Below are 20,687 nucleotides of genomic sequence, written 5' to 3' on the forward strand. Positions count from 1 at the left end.
TTAAAGTCTTAACTTTGCATGCCTTAATGCTAGGATCGGACGCACTCGACTAGAAAGACCGCCGCCGGAAGAGCATTCTACTCCGATTGTCGGCACAACTAGCAGCACTGCTCAGATTGTCAACAAGTGGCACCGTGTGTGACCTCCTTTTTCTAGTCTGTAAACACCTTGTTTCGATTTCCCCCACATTTTTAGCGTTTATTTGATCAGGTTAGGAAGTGGAAAGTGAGTTTTCCGTTAAATTTATGTTTATTTCCGTGATTTTCTGCAGAAACGGTATCACTTGGTGAAGTTTAACCCTTTTGTGTAATCCGCCAACCGTAAGTTGTTTTTAGCTGTATTATTAGGATTGAATCGCGTTAATGTAATACTGTTTGTTCGTACAGTGATCTCACTATTCCGATACCACTCGAATTGTAGGCAATCGATACTTGTCTGATAGCTTCGTTGTATTTTATTAAACGTAAGCGCTTAATTTTGTTTTTACTAGAAACAATTCGAATCATTTCACGTTTCATATTTAGTGATATCCTGATCTGGACTGGATTGATCCGGAATCGAAAAATGAGTAGCTTAGGGTAGGCAACTTTCTCGCACTAAAACGTAAGTGTGATCGAATTTTAACCTCAAACTTTGTACTAAACAAAACTATGTTCTAGCTTTGAAGCTGCGTGATAAAAACACTGCTCTCGAAAATTAGTGTCGAGCCCATTTGAAGTAACACCGATCGTGGTCCGGTCTTCCTCCTTCCTTTGGATGGCAACGTTGGGGCTGGCAACCTTAAGCCTGGGAAACGATTGGAAGGGCGTCGAGCCTGAAAACCAATTAGAAGGGTGTCGAGTGTCGAGCCTGGAATCCATTCGGAGGTGATTATGACTGAAATCGTATGGAAGGTGGTCGTGCCTGGAATACGTTTGGCGTACGGCGTCGAGCCAGAGAACCATTCGTTGGCTTCGAGCCAGGAATCCATGCGAGGCGTCGAATTGGAAATCCAATCAGTAGTGGTATCCAGCCAGGAGGAAGCCAATGGAAGGGCGAGCAAGTGCCGGGAATCCAGAGACACGTTGTCGAGGCAGAACCATGTCAGGTTGTCGGTCCGGGAGCCAGGTGGAGGTCTACAAGCCATAAGACGTTTGTCCGGAGCCATTCGGAGCGGTCCGGAATCACTGGTGGTTCGTCTTACCGGAAGCCATGAAAAGTTGGCGAACCGGTGCCATGGAAGGTCGTCAAATTGGAGACCAGGTGGTGATCGTCGGACCAAGAGCCAGGTGGACTTTATGGCGTGGACTTACGAGTCGGGAACTACGGAAGGTCGTTAAGCCGGTGCCATGGAAGGGCATCGGACCGGAAAGCAAAATGTAGGACGTTGGGCTTGAGCCACTGGCAGGCGTCAGGCCTCAGGAGGAGCGTCGAGGCGAAGAGCTTCGAAGGGCGTCGCGCCGTCAGAAACGGCATCAGTAGCAAGAAAGGTGTCGGGCCAGGCGAAAGTTTACGATTTACGATTTTACGATTTGAATCAATCTGACTACCTATTGGCGATTTAAGTCATCCTCCATACGAGGTGTGTTGCAGTCTTGCAGTCTTGCGATGCTCAGAGATTTAAACATCGATTGACAACTTAAGTCACACTTTATAGGAGGTGTGTTGTACGCTTGAACGATATGAAGCAATTTGACCTCGAATGAATGTTTAAGTGTACTTCGCTTCTTTCTGTTGCAATAGTTGGTCATCGACTGGTATCTGATTGAGCACGATGTCGCGCCAAAGTAAAAGTATTCTATAAGTAAAAAGTCATCAGTTTACAATATTCAGATGTTTTTTTTTGAAAGAAATACTTACGTTTATGGTACTAGTTTTCTCGGAGTACGTCAAAATGATGAATTCCAACCGTAGCCCTAAGGACAGCGATGATATAAATCCGAATTATGCTAGACGACTTGCCCTAAACGGCAACATTATTGCCCGAAAAGCAAACACTTTTCGAACGAAACAGATTGATGCAGATAGCTTAAAGTTTTTTTTATACGATTAGGCATCTTCTCTCGGATTTAGCTAATTCACTTACCTGACAATAATTATTGTTGTAATCAGTTGATTGCTTGTAGTAGAATACAGTTTGGTTAATGAAAAAAATGCAGTTTTGATGCACTTTCCAAGGCATGTTTCGAGACTTTTCGCATCATTCTCACTCCGATTTCCGTTCGTGGGACCGGATACCGATAGTCATCCTGGGATGAATCCTCCATCCGATTTCCATCCCTTCTGGAGAATGCGTACTGCTGTGCTCGAACCGCTTTCGATCCATGTACCAGGGACATATTCGAAGACCGAAATTAGCTTTTTCCTGGAATGATCACCATTTGAAAAAAAAATCCGAAACGGAACAAAACAATTGAACTTATTATTAACGAAAAATTCAACTTATTCATAAATCATTTTTATTAATACGGTACTGAATTGAATTGAATCATCCATTTATGCGACGATGGTTTTTAACGCACAAAAGTGATAATGAACGGTGTTTATATGTGATTCTTTTCTAATCTGTCTGTAGTCAATTACGATATTGGTACGAAAGAAATTTATTTATGGATTAAATGCTACGTTAGAAATCTTATGCGATTAATATGAGACGTCAATTGACATCGATCATACTAAATACGACATTATCCAACATATCGTAACTAAGTCGTATATCATTTGGTTTTAACATCTTATAAGAAGAATATACGACATGGTCGAATGTTGAGTGTACATATTTACGATTTTGATTCGAATTGTATCCATATACGACTTTGGCGATGATTTATTTTACGATTTCATGTTGGCTGGGTTTTAACATCTCAAACGTCTTGACACTCTAGGATAATAATCAGAGTATCGAAACAAAGCCAGTTCCGGACGGCCGACGACCCTGGGTGACAAGACGCCCCAAAGGATGCTGAAAAGGAAGGCCGTGGGAAAAGTGGATACATTGCTGCTAGCGCTGGCCTGTCGGTTGAAAAGTGTCTGCCGAAAATGGACGAAAATGCTATAGACCTGCATTCACCTGCGCTCAGCTCAAGGCTGCAGGCAAAGTCACAGCGGGAGCGGCTGAACGAAATGGTCCATTTTTTTAAATTGATTAATAATTGGAAAATAAAAGGAATTGAAGAAAACGCAGAAATAACGCAAAACCATGTCCACAAGAAAGTTTGTGGCCGCCATTTTTTATTTTCAGATAAAAAGCCGGAAGGTCGTTTGGAAGGATACTGTTTTCGTTTTTTTGAGTTAACTCATTCTATTACCTTCCATTGAAAATTCACAGAACTCAATTACCTGTCTTGGTTTAAATTAAATCATCATCCGAAAAAGTATGGTTCATGATTACCAGAGACAAATTCTTCCCATTCCTTAAGGGTGTTACTGTCGACTCGGGAATACAGAGACGGCTAGAATAAACGGAAGACCCAGGAAGCTACTTTTGGATGACGATATAGGATTGGAAGGGCACTCACCTGTGTCCATTCAAAAATAGGCCTTTGGTTTTATTAAAAGCTTGAACTCTCGAACAACTGGATCGGATGACTACCAAGTCGAATGGTCACGGACCACGATTACGATGTCCCAACTCTAGTGGAAATGTGGGTTTTTGATATTTCTGGATATTGACCAGGACAATTGTGAGCAACAGCAACGGCCACTTAAGGATAGTCCACCAGCATCAGTAACAACAGCAGTATGGGAAAATGGATCAAAGATCCTCAGTACAAACACTTGGAATTCTGTATTGGTAAAAAAAAACCCAGGTAGTAGCTCTCAAGTATGTTTTGTTCGATGAACAGATACGCACATGGAGCCTGTCTCGATCAGGCTCTACTCCAATATTGACCTTCCTTGGAGGTAGAATAATCGGCATAAGGTTCCATGCCGGACCGGCACTAACAAGCTTTCTCGTCGTTGACATTGTCCTCTCAGCGCAACCGCATTGCATAAGTCTGGAAGAAACCAAATAAAACACACTCTATAACACATCACAAGAGAATTAAATTTATCTTCTCATAAGGACTCCTAAGCATCCTCATTCGGGCCCATCCATTTCAGAAAAATACATAAGTACTGAACGCTTCTCTGTAAATCTGTAAATGTAACAGGCGTAAAGAAAACACGCGAGATGACACGTTCATACACTTGAGCCACTCCTCATTAACATATTAACAACGTTGCCGGCAATCCATCCACGGAAAGATTTGCTACGCCAAAACCAAATGCTGGCGGCGTGAAATTTCACAAATGGCAATCGTTATCAAGAAGAAAAAATTAAAATCAAACCCCTGTCTTTGCTGCACAGATGGGGCGAATTAATCACAGACAAACGGATGCAGTCGACACACAAAAAATTGCATAGAATTCAAAGAGATGCCGACTAGTAAGGAACGCTGTCGAGAAAATCTACTTGTTTATGCGTCCAGACTCCGCAAGTCGGAAAGAGAGAGAGGAAAGCCTGAATGTCTGAATGTGTGCACCGAAGGATAAAGAAGCCATTAACAGAATGGGGGGGGGCGTTTTCAACCGTTTAATTTTATTTCGAGCGAACGAAGAAGAGCTTCCGCAAGCAAAAGCAGCAGCATCTTCAACAATCGATTGGTTGAAAGTATGCTTGAGTGAGGTTATGTATTTAGAGAGGAAGTACGGAGACTGGTAAAAGGAGTTTTGCTTCACGAAGGCAAACACGAATGGAATTTGCTGATGTTAGTGTTTATTTTGATATATTTACGGAATTATTGCAGCTGTGATTTCCTCTGACTTCATTGCGCTTTCAAAGCGAGTGTCAGAAGAAATTTTCAATAAAAGTGTGAAAATTTGAAGGGTTTGTTATATGTTGTCCCACAGGATTGAAAATGCAAGATTGTTTGTCCACTCATTCCCTTCAAATTGCCAAACTCAAACCATCAATTCGTAATTCATCACACGTTGAAACATTTCTAGATCTTTTTTCAGTCCGAAGAGCATGTGGAGAAAATCGATTTTATCTAAATAAGGGTTGAGGATTAAGGCTTCAATCATGTATTCAGGCTATTTTAATGCCATCTTGAATTGCTACCAAGCCGGAAATGATAAGTTAATCGTCAACAGATTCAGCACCACTATATCAAAAACGCTCTAATCCGAAGCTCAAGCATCGGAATGTATCACCAGCCATGCGTGATTTGATACCGGCACTGAGGTTGTGAATTTCTTTTTTCCAGAAAAGTAAAAGATACGTTTAATCTTCCCAATGCTCACCAACACAACAGATGTCGGTGATGTTTCGAGCAAGTATCAAAAGGATTTGGTGCCGTCCTCCTACCGCAAAAGTGATGATACCGGAGAAGGAAACATGGATCTGGAGAGGAGATTCACATGAAAGAATCATTTTTTCCCCTCGCGCAACCCTTTACTTGAACAGCAAACGGAGCGTATTCTTCATGCCACGATAAAGGCGTGGAAATTTCTTCCTGTTCTCTTTTTTTTTTTGGTTTCTGACAAGCTCTTGTGTAAGGTGCAATATTGTGCTTTTTTTACATTTCTGAGTGAAACATGGCGGTTCAGATTTGTTTTTAATATTTTTAATAGTTTTTAAACACGATTTTTCGTGGAAGTCATAAAAATTTTCATTCTCATTTATAAAATTCAAGACAAATTTCAATAAAAATCGTTTTGAACCACCTTACTCGTACTGATTCCTTCAACTGACAGACTGAAGCCACATGACACTTTTCTCGGGTGTAAAATTCCACTTTCAATCACGTTTCCGATTTTGGAAAAGACACTATCGCATTCGACCCGATAGGCATTTGGATTATTTCAGCGAAATAAAAAAAGAGTTCAATCATCCGTCCCGCCCATCAAACTTGTGCACTGCCAGTTTAAAGTGATTTTTGCCATTTTTCTCTTCCTCTTCCAGGTCGACGAATTCCGATCGCATTGCCAAACACAGGTGCCCTGTCACGTAGACGTCACACGCTTTACATCCGATCGGCCATCATCGTCTTTATTCTGTTTGCATTCCTACAGTTTCAGGTGATAAACTATGGTAAGTTACTGATGAGTGTGTGGGTGTGTGTGAACGAAATCGTCTTTAGGAATAGTTTTCGGGGTACCTAACCTGACTTTCTCTTTTTCATCCATCCGCCACACCATCCCAGATTCAAATGATTCGGGACCGGCAGACACCACCAACTACTCGACGGCAGCGATCCTGCAGATGGTGCCACCGGTGTTCCATAAATACCTGACATCGAAGACCCGGAACGCCACCTACGGTAAGTCTGTCTGATGGAGCGTGAAATTGATTTTTTTTTTCAAATAGTGGCTCCAGAGATAAAACCACACATGTGTGCTAATATAATTTACTTAAATTCATGGTTTAAGATGAACATCATTACAAGTTCACCTGGAACCTTACAAAACTTGACCTCTCATCATTAGAAATGCTTTCAAATCTGATAAAAATTGGAAAGCGAGAGGTGGCTCCAGAGAGTAAAAATTCCTCCAAATGACAAAGTTCTAATAGAAATTCTATTTATTTAATATCTCTACTTGAAACAGCTTTTACCTTAGCTTTAAAAAGCCAAATTCGTTTTGTATGTTTACAATTGTTTGCTTAGAATAAAAATTCTACAATTGCTAAACATTGCGATTAAGATCGCAATGAATTTAATTTCACTTATCGTGGCTCCAGAGATAAATTGTTATTTTTTAAAATATAAAATTGAAGCCTACAATAATGAGAAAGAAATTGAAGCTGAAAAAACCATTACGCTTTGATTGGATACAAAGAAAACAATCAAAACAGGAATTTAAAACTAAAAGTGGCTCCAGAGATGAATAAGTATTTCCTAACAAACAAATTATATAATGCAAATTTCCAAATTGAAATATACAAGGTTCGGTTTGAATTTGAAAAAAAAACTAATCGTGGCTCCAGTGAAAAATTGAGGAAAATGCAAATGGATTAAATTGTCAAAATTGTCATAATGTCAAAATTGTCAAAATTGTCAAAATTGTCAAAATTGTCAAAATTGTCAAAATTGTCAAAATTGTCAAAATTGTCAAAATTGTCAATATATTCAAAATTGTCAAAACTGTCAAAAATGTCAAAATTGTCAAAATTGTCAAAATTGTCAAAATTGTCAAAATTGTCAAAATTGTCAAAATTGTCAAAATTGTCAAAATTGTCAAAATTGTCAAAATTGTCAAAATTGTCAAAATTGTCAAAATTGTCAAAATTGTCAAAATTGTCAATATATTCAAAATTGTCAAAACTGTCAAAAATGTCAAAATTGTCAAAATTGTCAAAATTGTCAAAATTGTCAAAATTGTCAAAATTGTCAAAATTGTCAAAATTGTCAAAATTGTCAAAATTGTCAAAATTGTCAAAATTGTCAAAATTGTCAAAATTGTCAAAATTGTCAAAATTGTCAAAATTGTCAAAATTGTCAAAATTGTCAAAATTGTCAAAATTGTCAAAATTGTCAAAATTGTCAAAATTGTCAAAATTGTCAAAATTATCAAAATTATCAAAATTGTCAAAATTGTCAAAATTGTCAAAATTGTCAAAATTGTCAAAATTGTCAAAATTGTCAAAATTGTCAAAATTGTCAAAATTGTCAAAATTGTTAAAATTGTCAAAATTGTCAAAATTGTCAAAATTGTCAAAATTGTCAAAATTGTCAAAATTGTCAAAATTGTCAAAATTGTCAAAATTGTCAAAATTGTCAAAATTGTCAAAATTGTCAAAATTGTCAAAATTGTCAAAATTGTCACAATTGTCAAAATTGTCAAAATTGCCAAAATTATCAAAATTGTCAAAATTGTCAAAATTGTCAAAATTGTCAAAATTGTCAAAATTGTCAAAATTGTCAAAATTGTCAAAATTGTCAAAATTGTCAAAATTGTCAAAATTGTCAAAATTGTCAAAATTGTCAAAATTGTCAAAATTGTCAAAATTGTCAAAATTGTCAAAATTGTCAAAATTGTCAAAATTGTCAAAATTGTCAAAATTGTCAAAATTGTCAAAATTGTCAAAATTGTCAAAATTGTCAAAATTGTCAAAATTGTCAAAATTGTCAAAATTGTCAAAATTGTCAAAATTGTCAAAATTGTCAAAATTGTCAAAATTGACAAAATTGACAAAATTGACAAAATTGACAAAATTGACAAAATTGACAAAATTGTCAAAATTGTCAAAATTGTCAAAATTGTCAAAATTGTCAAAATTGTCAAAATTGTCAAAATTGTCAAAATTGTCAAAATTGTCAAATTTGTCAAAATTGTCAAAATTGTCAAAATTGTCAAAATTGTCAAAATTGTCAAAATTGTCAAAATTGTCAAAATTGTCAAAATTGTCAAAATTGTCAAAATTGTCAAAATTGTCAAAATTGTCAAAATTGTCAAAATTGTCAAAATTGTCAAAATTGTCAAAATTGTCAAAATTGTCAAAATTGTCAAAATTGTCAAAATTGTCAAAATTGTCAAAATTGTCAAAATTGTCAAAATTGTCAAAATTGTCAAAATTGTCAAAATTGTCAAAATTGTCAAAATTGTCAAAATTGTCAAAATTGTCAAAATTGTCAAAATTGTCAAAAATGTCAAAATTGTCAAAATTGTCAAAATTGTCAAAATTGTCAAAATTGACAAAATTGACAAAATTGACAAAATTGACAAAATTGACAAAATTGACAAAATTGACAAAATTGACAAAATTGTCAAAATTGTCAAAATTGTCAAAATTGTCAAAATTGTCAAAATTGTCAAAATTGTCAAAATTGTCAAAATTGTCAAAATTGTCAAAATTGTCAAAATTGTCAAAATTGTCAAAATTGTCAAAATTGTCAAAATTGTCAAAATTGTCAAAATTGTCAAAATTGTCAAAATTGTCAAAATTGTCAAAATTGTCAAAATTGTCAAAATTGTCAAAATTGTCAAAATTGTCAAAATTGTCAAAATTGTCAAAATTGTCAAAATTGTCAAAATTGTCAAAATTGTCAAAATTGTCAAAATTGTCAAAATTGTCAAAATTGTCAAAATTGTCAAAATTGTCAAAATTGTCAAAATTGTCAAAATTGTCAAAATTGTCAAAATTGTCAAAATTGTCAAAATTGTCAAAATTGTCAAAATTGTCAAAATTGTCAAAATTGTCAAAATTGTCAAAATTGTCAAAATTGTCAAAATTGTCAAAATTGTCAAAATTGTCAAAATTGTCAAAATTGTCAAAATTGTCAAAATTGTCAAAATTGTCAAAATTGTCAAAAATGTCAAAATTGTCAAAATTGTCAAAATTGTCAAAATTGTCAAAATTGTCAAAATTGTCAAAATTGTCAAAATTGTCAAAATTGTCAAAATTGTCAAAATTGTCAAAATTGTCAAAATTGTCAAAATTGTCAAAATTGTCAAAATTGTCAAAATTGTCAAAATTGTCAAAATTGTCAAAATTGTCAAAATTGTCAAAATTGTCAAAATTGTCAAAATTGTCAAAATTGTCAAAATTGTCAAAATTGTCAAAATTGTCAAAATTGTCAAAATTGTCAAAATTGTCAAAATTGTCAAAATTGTCAAAATTGTCAAAATTGTCAAAATTGTCAAAATTGTCAAAATTGTCAAAATTGTCAAAATTGTCAAAATTGTCAAAATTGTCAAAATTGTCAAAATTGTCAAAATTGTCAAAATTGTCAAAATTGTCAAAATTGTCAAAATTGTCAAAATTGTCAAAATTGTCAAAATTGTCAAAATTGTCAAAATTGTCAAAATTGTCAAAATTGTCAAAATTGTCAAAATTGTCAAAATTGTCAAAATTGTCAAAATTGTCAAAATTGTCAAAATTGTCAAAATTGTCAAAATTGTCAAAATTGTCAAAATTGTCAAAATTGTCAAAATTGTCAAAATTGTCAAAATTGTCAAAATTGTCAAAATTGTCAAAATTGTCAAAATTGTCAAAATTGTCAAAATTGTCAAAATTGTCAAAATTGTCAAAATTGTCAAAATTGTCAAAATTGTCAAAATTGTCAAAATTGTCAAAATTGTCAAAATTGTCAAAATTGTCAAAATTGTCAAAATTGTCAAAATTGTCAAAATTGTCAAAATTGTCAAAATTGTCAAAATTGTCAAAATTGTCAAAATTGTCAAAATTGTCAAAATTGTCAAAATTGTCAAAATTGTCAAAATTGTCAAAATTGTCAAAATTGTCAAAATTGTCAAAATTGTCAAAATTGTCAAAATTGTCAAAATTGTCAAAATTGTCAAAATTGTCAAAATTGTCAAAATTGTCAAAATTGTCAAAATTGTCAAAATTGTCAAAATTGTCAAAATTGTCAAAATTGTCAAAATTGTCAAAATTGTCAAAATTGTCAAAATTGTCAAAATTGTCAAAATTGTCAAAATTGTCAAAATTGTTAAAAATGTCAAAATTGTCAAAATTGTCAAAATTGTCAAAATTGTCAAAATTGTCAAAATTGTCAAAATTGTCAAAATTGTCAAAATTGTCAAAATTGTCAAAATTGTCAAAATTGTCAAAATTGTCAAAATTGTCAAAATTGTCAAAATTGTCAAAATTGTCAAAATTGTCAAAATTGTCAAAATTGTCAAAATTGTCAAAATTGTCAAAATTGTCAAAATTGTCAAAATTGTCAAAATTGTCAAAATTGTCAAAATTGTCAAAATTGTCAAAATTGTCAAAATTGTCAAAATTGTCAAAATTGTCAAAATTGTCAAAATTGTCAAAATTGTCAAAATTGTCAAAATTGTCAAAATTGTCAAAATTGTCAAAATTGTCAAAATTGTCAAAATTGTCAAAATTGTCAAAATTGTCAAAATTGTCAAAATTGTCAAAATTGTCAAAATTGTCAAAATTGTCAAAATTGTCAAAATTGTCAAAATTGTCAAAATTGTCAAAATTGTCAAAATTGTCAAAATTGTCAAAATTGTCAAAATTGTCAAAATTGTCAAAATTGTCAAAATTGTCAAAATTGTCAAAATTGTCAAAATTGTCAAAATTGTCAAAATTGTCAAAATTGTCAAAATTGTCAAAATTGTCAAAATTGTCAAAATTGTCAAAATTGTCAAAATTGTCAAAATTGTCAAAATTGTCAAAATTGTCAAAATTGTCAAAATTGTCAAAATTGTCAAAATTGTCAAAATTGTCAAAATTGTCAAAATTGTCAAAATTGTCGAAATTGCCAAAATTGTCAAAATTGTCAAAATTGTCAAAATTGTCAAAATTGTCAAAATTGTCAAAATTGTCAAAATTGTCAAAATTGTCAAAATTGTCAAAATTGTCAAAATTGTCAAAATTGACAAAATTGACAAAATTGACAAAATTGACCAAATTGACAAAATCGACAAAATGACAAAATTGACAAAATTGACAAAATTGACAAAATTGACAAAATTGACAAAATTGACAAAATTGACAAAATTGACAAAATTGACAAAATTGACAAAATTGACAAAATTGACAAAATTGACAAAATTGACAAAATTGACAAAATTGACAAAATTGACAAAATTGACAAAATTGACAAAATTGACAAAATTGACAAAATTGACAAAATTGACAAAATTGACAAAATTGACAAAATTGACAAAATTGACAAAATTGACAAAATTGACAAAATTGACAAAATTGACAAAATTGACAAAATTGATAAAATTGACAAAATTGACAAAATTGACAAAATTGACAAAATTGACAAAATTGACAAAATTGACAAAATTGACAAAATTGACAAAATTGACAAAATTGACAAAATTGACAAAATTGACAAAATTGACAAAATTGACAAAATTGACAAAATTGACAAAATTGACAAAATTGACAAAATTGACAAAATTGACAAAATTGACAAAATTGACAAAATTGACAAAATTGACAAAATTGACAAAATTGACAAAATTGACAAAATTGACAAAATTGACAAAATTGACAAAATTGACAAAATTGACAAAATTGACAAAATTGACGAAATTGACGAAATTGACAAAATTGACAAAATTGACAAAATTGACAAAATTGACAAAATTGTCAAAATTGACAAAATTGACAAAATTGACAAAATTGACAAAATTGACAAAATTGTTCCAGTTTCGAATTGGCAACAATGTTTACCTTCAACCAGGTATTTCCCCCTTCATTGTTGATTCCAGAAAACTCTAATTCATGGAATTCCCACAACGAATGGTTCGAAAACAATGTCTTCATGCACACCATCATCTACATATTTTAGCTCCCAAGCGCACGAAACTCATCCGGACTCTAGTCCAGAATTTTCCCTTGGAACAAACTCTGGAAACTTTTGTTTATGATAAGGATCTACGTACAACAGCATAACTTGCAAAATCTATTTTCCTTCCGCCGACCGACCGGGTTCTGTGTTTGAGTGGGGGTGGATGAAGTTTTGCAGCTTCTGTTGTCCGCACATTGATTCCTGGGAGCTTCGATGTGGATATTTTTCCTTCAGCTTCCGAGAAACCTAAATAACCCAAAGGAGCGAACAGCAACCTTCGGAACGCGAGCATCCCACGGGTTTTTAGTGCCGAGCCGGGGTGGCAGGTGCTGCCCTAACTGCACTATGTGGGTGTTTTGTGAATGTGGGCAGTCATTTTGCACCTGTTCCTCAGCAGGTAAGCCAAACTGAAACACGTTCGAGATGAGTTATGAATGAATAATGCAATTTCGTTGTGGAAAGGAGGATTGGAATTTCAAATCGGTTTCGATGCATTACAAAGTTCTTGCCGAGTCCTTGAATGTTGCTGGCGTAAGTTGACCTTGGGATATGACGCCTCTCGTGATAAAATTTTCTTTCATGGAGGCTACATGCTGCCTTTTTTACAAATAAGATTTAACCACGGAAAAGATTCAAAGAAAAATTAACCCTGCTTTGAAATTCTATATAAAAACTAAAACATCCTTCAATGACAAAAGTACTGATATTTTAAGAAAATGGAATATCCATTCCCGCATTCATCGAACAATCAATTCTAACCCCATCCAATCTCAGTTTCACATTCGGCCACGCTTCAATTGAGCTGTCGGGTGCAACATACAATCTGGGCCAAAGTTTTCCCCGTCACTCAGCTGGACACGGCAGACAGATTTCCAGCACGTTGACCAGCAAACATTCGCAAATCCAATTAGGCGTGTTGCCGAGCTTTGATCATACTTTTTGCTGGTTTTCTCACCCGTTTCCCTTTTTCTTCCCCTATCTGTATCCGTTAGGTCAAAATGGAACCCATGGTGGACTTCCGGGCGCAGCGGGCGGATCCGGATCGGATGGATCGGCACGGGCTGCCAACATCAGCGAGATTCTCCGCATGATTCACCGCTACAACGAACTGCAGACGGTTCTCAACGAGGACATCTTCGGTCCGTTACAAAATGATTCTGTGATAATAGTAGTGCAGGTGAGTGAGGGGTTGACTTTTTTTTTCTATCTTCTATCTGAATCCCACGTTTATAGGGGAGAGGGAAGGGCGTGTTCCTTTCATTTAACAACCGATGATGCAGAAAGCTTCGGTGCAGTGAAATGAAGAGCTCTAGGATTGTTGCAACCGCACTTGGGCGTACATTTCATTGGAGAAAGAGGAGCTTTTCACGAATCATTATATTCGAATGAACTGGCTTACGAATAGCTACTTCCGAAATGCCGGTATCTGAAGTTTTATTATAACGTGAATGAACTAAAGGGAATCTTTCTATTGCTTTGATTCAGTAGAATTTTTCAATTAAGTAGGCTCACAACATATATTACACGCAATTATCTTCATGAAAACATTCTAAACCTCGAGGGTAATAAGTTTCAAGTTTTTATCTATCACTAACTGTTGATTCGCAGTCTTTTTTGAATCAGGACGATTTTTCAAATTGCGTAAATTTCAATATAAATACATAAATTTAAAGGAAACATAAGACTGAAAATTATATTCTTAAGCTCTCACTATTTAGAAGCACTGTTACGGTGAATATTTGAAAAAACGTCATTGTCTTCATTTCAGCAGGACAACATTCCTCAAAAGTTTCAAATAAATGATTTTTTGAAATCTCCCCAAATTTCAAATTTTCACAGTATTGAAATTCATCACTTATTCAAATTGTAAAGAATATGTTGAATAAATAAGCGAAGGATGGATCTCACCAAATTCTGCATTGCATCCTTGTTACTGCAGGTTCAGCAGTCCCTCTCCATCAAGATCTACGTCTGTGCAACCGCCATTTTCGGTTTCTAAGGTCAAAGCGTTGGTTAATCTTCGCATAAAAAATCCTGCAGGCAGCTCGTTTGAGGAATTTGGTCGGAATTCTCGCTTCAAGCGACGATATTATATAAACACAATCATTTTTTTTGTCGAAAAATCTTGAACATTTTCCAGGCCCTCGTCAATCACGGCCTTCTTGTTTCTCTGACTACTTCGATCTCTTCAACAATACTGAAGTTTTGATTTGGAGATATATTTGAAAAAAAAAATGATAACGTTCTGTGGCACCGCGCTACTACTACCTATGTGGTTTATCTATATGTGGGGACAACAAAAAAGGTTAGTATTAGTTCGTTGTATCCATAGGGCATTTGCACAGTACATTCGTATATGTAAGCCGTTGGGCAAACAAATGTGACAGCCCCATGTTAAATTAATACAAATCGACTTAAAAACGATATTTTTTGAAGAATTAATAAAAACTATTGAAAAGTTTCTTATGTACAACACATTTCTCGAAAGCTAGATCATTTATTGACTTGTTTGTGATTTTTTTTTCTAATTTTGAGTGAAGTTCATTAACAAAAATGAAGACTTTGTACAGGATATGAGCGTTTTTAGTGAAAGCAGGAAAAATATTGCTCAAGTTTTTTATTCAATTTCGTGACGAAAACTCTTAACATCATCTTCCTGTTTCTAAATTTTATATGATAGACCCAAAAACGTGAACAAAGGATCCGGGGGAACCGTTTAATGTGCTTAACAATGATGGTTGGGTGGTTGGCTTGTTTTTCATTTTTTGTTTTGCTTGGTTTCCTACTAATATCCAACAAAATAATCGCAGAATCGTTTCCACTTGTTAGCAAATGATCCGAAATATAATTTTTGAATGTTTTTTAGAGAAATTAAGCATTCATTTAAGGGAAAAACAACATTTTGGTAGAATTTTGCTTTTTTCGCATATAAAAACCTCTAATGTGTGCCCAACAGACCTCTTGTATGTGTGTGTAGCAAACGCCCTATACAGTTGTTTATGAACGATTGTGACGTAACGCGTCAAATATTAGGCGTTCAAGTGTTGCCATAGAAACTTATTAGGAGGAATGTTTGGGACGCAAATAAATTTGTTTATTATTTAGAACTCATAGCGTCGCCGTACTGCGTGTCAGGAAGAAAAACCGTAAATAAAAGAGTGCTTTGATTGTGATTTTCAAATAACATGAAACGTTGCATGTCGTCGATGAATGGCGACTTCAACGTCGAGACGCTCATGAACGTTTGTGACGTAGAAATCAAAACATTAAAAAAAAACTAATTCTTACACTCGTGCAAGGGTGTTCTTGTCCCCATCTATAGATAAACCACATAGCGCTACTACTTCTCAGGTATTGTATAATTGTCCTTTAAATAATTATGTGGGAAATATTCCACTGTTCTAAATTTATGAGTTTTCAGATCGTCAACAAAAGTATTTTTCAAAAATGATTTGAATATGGTATCTGACAGTAGCCTTCAATTCCCCTTCAAGTTGACCTTCTCAACAATTCATCATTTCAGACAATTACAATTCACAATTTTTTCCTGTTAGAAACTTTTCATCAGCTCAATCAGAAGTGAACAACCCTTTTAAGCAACGGGCCAATAAGAATTTGAAATCTTTTCGGCAGGCCGCACTCACAATAGTAAATAATAAAAAAAAAAGTTTCTATAGTGTTCAACTAGTTTAACGTCATTTTTTAATAATGACACGACGAAAAAATAACTGAAAAAAAGAAAATAAAACCAAGTCTCGTGTTTAAAGAAAACAAAAATTTAGCAACCTATTTTTAACGAGCCTATAGAAAACAAAGAGACGAAACGTCAAAATTGGAATTTTCGATTTTCTATCGGTGTCATTCCAATCGAGCGGAACCAAGCAGTCTTAAAGGCAGCCGTACAGCAGGGTTGCAAGATCGTATTTATTAAAGGGATCGTATGGCGCCTGTTTGTTTACTATAGTATCTTTACCTAATTTTTTTAATTCAAGGTGGGTTGGAATTGAATAGTTCCTCCACTAAATTTTTATCAGTTTTGAATAATTCAAAATTTTCAATTGATTTGAACTTTTTTGCGGATTTTCGAACAAAACCATCCATCAACGAAAACATTAATTGTTTCTCTTCTTTTTATTTAAAACGATTTTTTTAAAGTTCTTAAAGGTTTCAACCGTGTTTAGGAAAACCCTTTTTCTGTTCGAACCGATGGTACTATTCGTCATCACTTCGGTAACTAATAGTGAAAAAAATATATTTCAAAGAAATCACTGTCTTCTCAGCGCTGGACATGAGTGAGCATTAAAAAACTGAACTTTTTTTGAATGGTTGTATGAAAAAGACTAAGGTAGATAAACAATTTTTGTAAATTTAGTATGGAGGGTAATAACTTGTATTATTATTACCCTCCATACTACAGACAAACAGACAGGACACTCCGTTTTAATTCTTTGCAAAACTAGCTTTGAAGCTAGGCAATATCGCCACCACATAGCTCTGCCCAACCTTTTCAGAAATCACAATTTTTCAGCATGGTAGCCCTGTTTATGGTGTTATATTTGTTTACTATTCCTTACCAACCAGAAACTCATAAAAGCCATTTTTGAAAGTGTGAGGAAAGTGATGGCAATTTTTTTTCGAATTTGATGGCAGTATCTGAGTATCATGGTGCTTGTCGCGTTCCATGGTTATTTTCTGGGCAAATCTGTAGCGTAAGGTCTATTCAAATCATTTTCTGGCCAAAACTGAAAGGAACTGATAAATAAACCGAAGACAAGCGAACAGGCATGATTTTGTCCACCATTTTGAATGTTCCAGTTAACGCGGGGTCCCATTTTTTTGCAAGTAATCTTATATTACTACCTTCCATGGTAAATTTATAGAACTCAATTATCTGTTTTAGTTTTTTTAATATCGCCATTCGAAAAAAGTCCATTTTTTTCTTAATGCTTACGTTATTAAAATTTATGAACTTGAAATCCTTTTTTACTGAGCGTGTTTTCGAATATTTTTTCACTATTTAATTTTGACCTCAAAAGACTCGATTATTTTTCTATAGACGGGGACATTTTTTTAAGTTGAATTTCCGTATAAGATTGTTGCATGTTGAGCAAGGTTGCTAAAATCACAGAAAAATTCAATATTTCACAGATTTTAAAGCAAATTTCATCAAAGTTAAAATTTACATTTTTGATTGAAATGGTTTTCAAATTTCATAGATTTAGGTACCACGCACGCACCAATGTTTGGCATGATTTTTCTATGGAATTTCGGAAAACAGCATCATAAATAATCGGCACATGGAGAAAAAAGTATATTTTTTCCAACTAGGGGAGATGAGGGCATAACGAGCACCCAGGGCATAATGAGCACTACTCTTTTCTACGAAAGTACGTATTTTCTTGAATAAATTTTCATGAGGATTTGTTTCGTACTTCCTATAGTATTAATTTTTCACAAAAAAAGGAATCTCCTTATCATCTTTACAGAGATATTTAAAAAAAAACTGGCTTGGTTCTCAAGTGACGAAAATATTATAATTTTTGAACACCACGAAATAAGCTCTTATGATCTTAAAATAACCTTGGTCTATAATGTACGCACTGCAACATGATGTACACATTGTTTCTCAATTTTTACCATCATAAAATTTTTGATTTTTCACTTTTATCAATTTTAAAACACGTTTTTACTTAAATTTGTTGACTAGGGGCATATAGAGCACCATATTATCGAGGCATAATGAGCATTTTCTGCCGTAGAATCTAGCAGCGAATTAAAATTGATTTATAGCGCCACACCTTGACTTTCATCCGACGATTTAGCCTATTGGTAAGGTGTCGGAGAGGTAATCAAAAGACTAGCGTTAGATTTCTGTTCGAGGTGATTTTTTTCCATTTACAATTCATGATCGATTTTTTTATTGTTACATTATACGGCTAGTAGCATCATCCTCCGAACAAAGCACATAATGTATGAGCGTGCGTGAATTGTTTGTATTCTACAAACAGACCTAGATTATTTTGTTATTGCTTTGTTTGATGAATCTACGACTCACCTGACTTCATCGAATTGAATTCGCTGCTAGATTCCCCGGCAGAAAACGCACATCTTGCCCTGATTAATGATGCTCATACTGCCTCAGGGGGGGTTCTCATTATGCCTCCACAGTGGCTGGTTTTCAGCTTTTGGCAAAAATTTTTAAAATCCATTTTTTAACGTTTTCTTCTTGTTTTTCACGTTTCTGCTCGTTAGGGAATAGGCTTTTCAAGTGTCTGAACACGAAACAATAATGTAACCTCCATATCATAGCTATTTTCTATGGTGAATTAACCGTTTTCCTTAAGGTGGCCATTATGCCCCCATCTCCCCTATATTTCGCCTATATCCAACTATATTTTTAATTAATTCTCGACCAACTATAAAACTGAAGATGCTGAGTCATGTCGATATAAAATCTAAAATTTTTCATCCAGTCTTTTTTTTTCACTTGTTAATGGTTTTATTATTTTATTTTTGTAAATAATTGAGTGCTAACAGAACGAGCCTTTTTTCCAAATTTGATGAAATAATTGAATTTTTGCTTGAAACGAAAAAAAATGATCTCACTAATGGACTCTGAAATGTCTGTAATCCTCTGTAGCCTTCCAATTTTTTGTCAGCTCTCTCGATTCGCTTTCATGGATTTGAATTTGAAAGTGGTATTCAAATAATTTGTAAAAAGTGTATATATTTATTACGGTTGCATCTATGCCGTTAAAAGAACACAATAAATGCTTAAAATGTTAGAAAAAATAAACAATGTGAATGGTTGTGGGGCAAATGTAGCTCCAAATAAGCGAATCGAGTTTAGTTATCGCTTCGGAAGCTGCTAAAGATCTTTATAGTGTTCAGTGTAGAGCTTTCAAATTTTATCTGCGGACTCACAGGTTACTATGACTTATGCCGCATGTGTGGTTTGGTAGCAATGTGGTGGAAAGAGAGGTGATGAAGAAACACGCACACTATTACAGAACTCGTTATTCAAAAAGTATAAAGTTAAACAAAGCCTACGTCACTTGCCAGGATGTTTATGTATCCTAGGCGAGAATCGTAAACAGCAGTTGGCAATGGTTTTTTCCTCTAATTTTCGCTGGTACAGCGTTGATGGTTGTTTGTTCGAAAATGCACGTCACGAATTGGCATGGTTACAATGTTTACAAGAAAAAAACTTTTACTAACACTTAGCACGGGATTTCCATCGCCACCTGAGATGTGTATACAGGTTGGTTTGGTAGTGCATTTGAAGATAAACCCTTAAAAAATCGACAGCTTTTGCAAGGAATATTTAAATAAGGTAGTGTCGAGAGCCATATTGGATTTTTTTGTGCGTCACAAAAACGATGGTATCGAAAATTTATGTGGGAATGGTAGGAATTTCAAAGAAAAACACGTTTTAGAACGAAATCAAATTCCAATTTCATTTTGATTTTGTTGTAAGGCTTCTATTTCACTATGATATGAAGTTTTTTGGTCCTTTGAAGATTGCATTATCTTTTTTTCTTAATTTATTAATGAATGCATTAATGAATGAATGAAAATGCAACTTTTTTTGCACCCATCTCGAAGAGCAAGAATCCTTCTACAATAACATGTTTTCAAAGTGGAAAATTTCCAGCAGATTCTTCGAATTATCATCGATAAAGATAAGTTTCCTAATAAATTAACCGATTTTTGGTGATTGTGACGTCTCAGCCTGTACCAATACTAGAGCAGGGCTGCCTTGGCACTACCTTCTTTAAATATTCCTTGCAGCTTTTGTCTGTTTTTAAGCCCTACATTATCTTAGACATGCAAAATTTATGACTACAGGGCTTTTGCACAGTGCATTAGTATGAGTAAGCCGTTGGGCAAACAAAAATGACGGCTTAATGCAAAATGAATACGAAACGAAGGAAGAAAGTTTGTTTTCGATTTTATTTATGAAAACTATCGAACGATTTTCAATATGCAGCACATTTTTGAGAAGCCAGTGCATTTGTTTATTTGTTCGCAAATTTGTTTTCTAATTTCAAGTGAGGTTCTTTGATAAAATTAAGATTCTGTATAGAATACGACTGTTTCGTGGGGATGCAGATGAGATATTGCTAAAGATCTTTATAAATTCCGCAACGAAAACACTTAGCTTCATCTTCCGGGTGCAAAATTCTAAAATATATACCCCATTACTTTAACAAAAGATCTGGGGGGACCGTTGAATGTACCTTTCAAACATAAAAGTCGTTTTTTTCCATTTTGTTCTGCTAGTTTCTGCACTGCTACTCAATCAAATATTCACCTAATTTATTCCACTTGTTAGCCAATGATTCGAAATATACTTGTTGGCACTTTTTTAGAGAACAGGCGCATTCATTTAAGTTTAAAACAACATTTTAGCTAAATTTTGACTTTTCCTTATATAACAATTTT

The 20,687-nt window shown here is 34.0% G+C and overlaps 1 protein-coding gene across 15 annotated transcripts in view; it reads left to right on the forward strand.

The window, feature by feature from the left end:
- Positions 1–20,687, forward strand: part of LOC129744513 (alpha-1,6-mannosyl-glycoprotein 2-beta-N-acetylglucosaminyltransferase) — a 519,113-nt gene that overhangs the window by 425,647 nt on the left and 72,779 nt on the right. For all 15 annotated transcript variants that reach the window (XM_055737104.1, XM_055737126.1, XM_055737113.1 and 12 more), the window contains 3 exons: positions 5,927–6,055; positions 6,168–6,284; positions 13,235–13,419. In XM_055737104.1, coding sequence (XP_055593079.1) covers positions 5,927–6,055; positions 6,168–6,284; positions 13,235–13,419 — 431 coding nt within the window. The remainder of the gene's footprint in view (positions 1–5,926; positions 6,056–6,167; positions 6,285–13,234; positions 13,420–20,687) is intronic.

Source organism: Uranotaenia lowii, chromosome 1 (genome assembly GCF_029784155.1).
Source record: "Uranotaenia lowii strain MFRU-FL chromosome 1, ASM2978415v1, whole genome shotgun sequence".
Taxonomy (NCBI): domain Eukaryota; kingdom Metazoa; phylum Arthropoda; class Insecta; order Diptera; family Culicidae; genus Uranotaenia; species Uranotaenia lowii.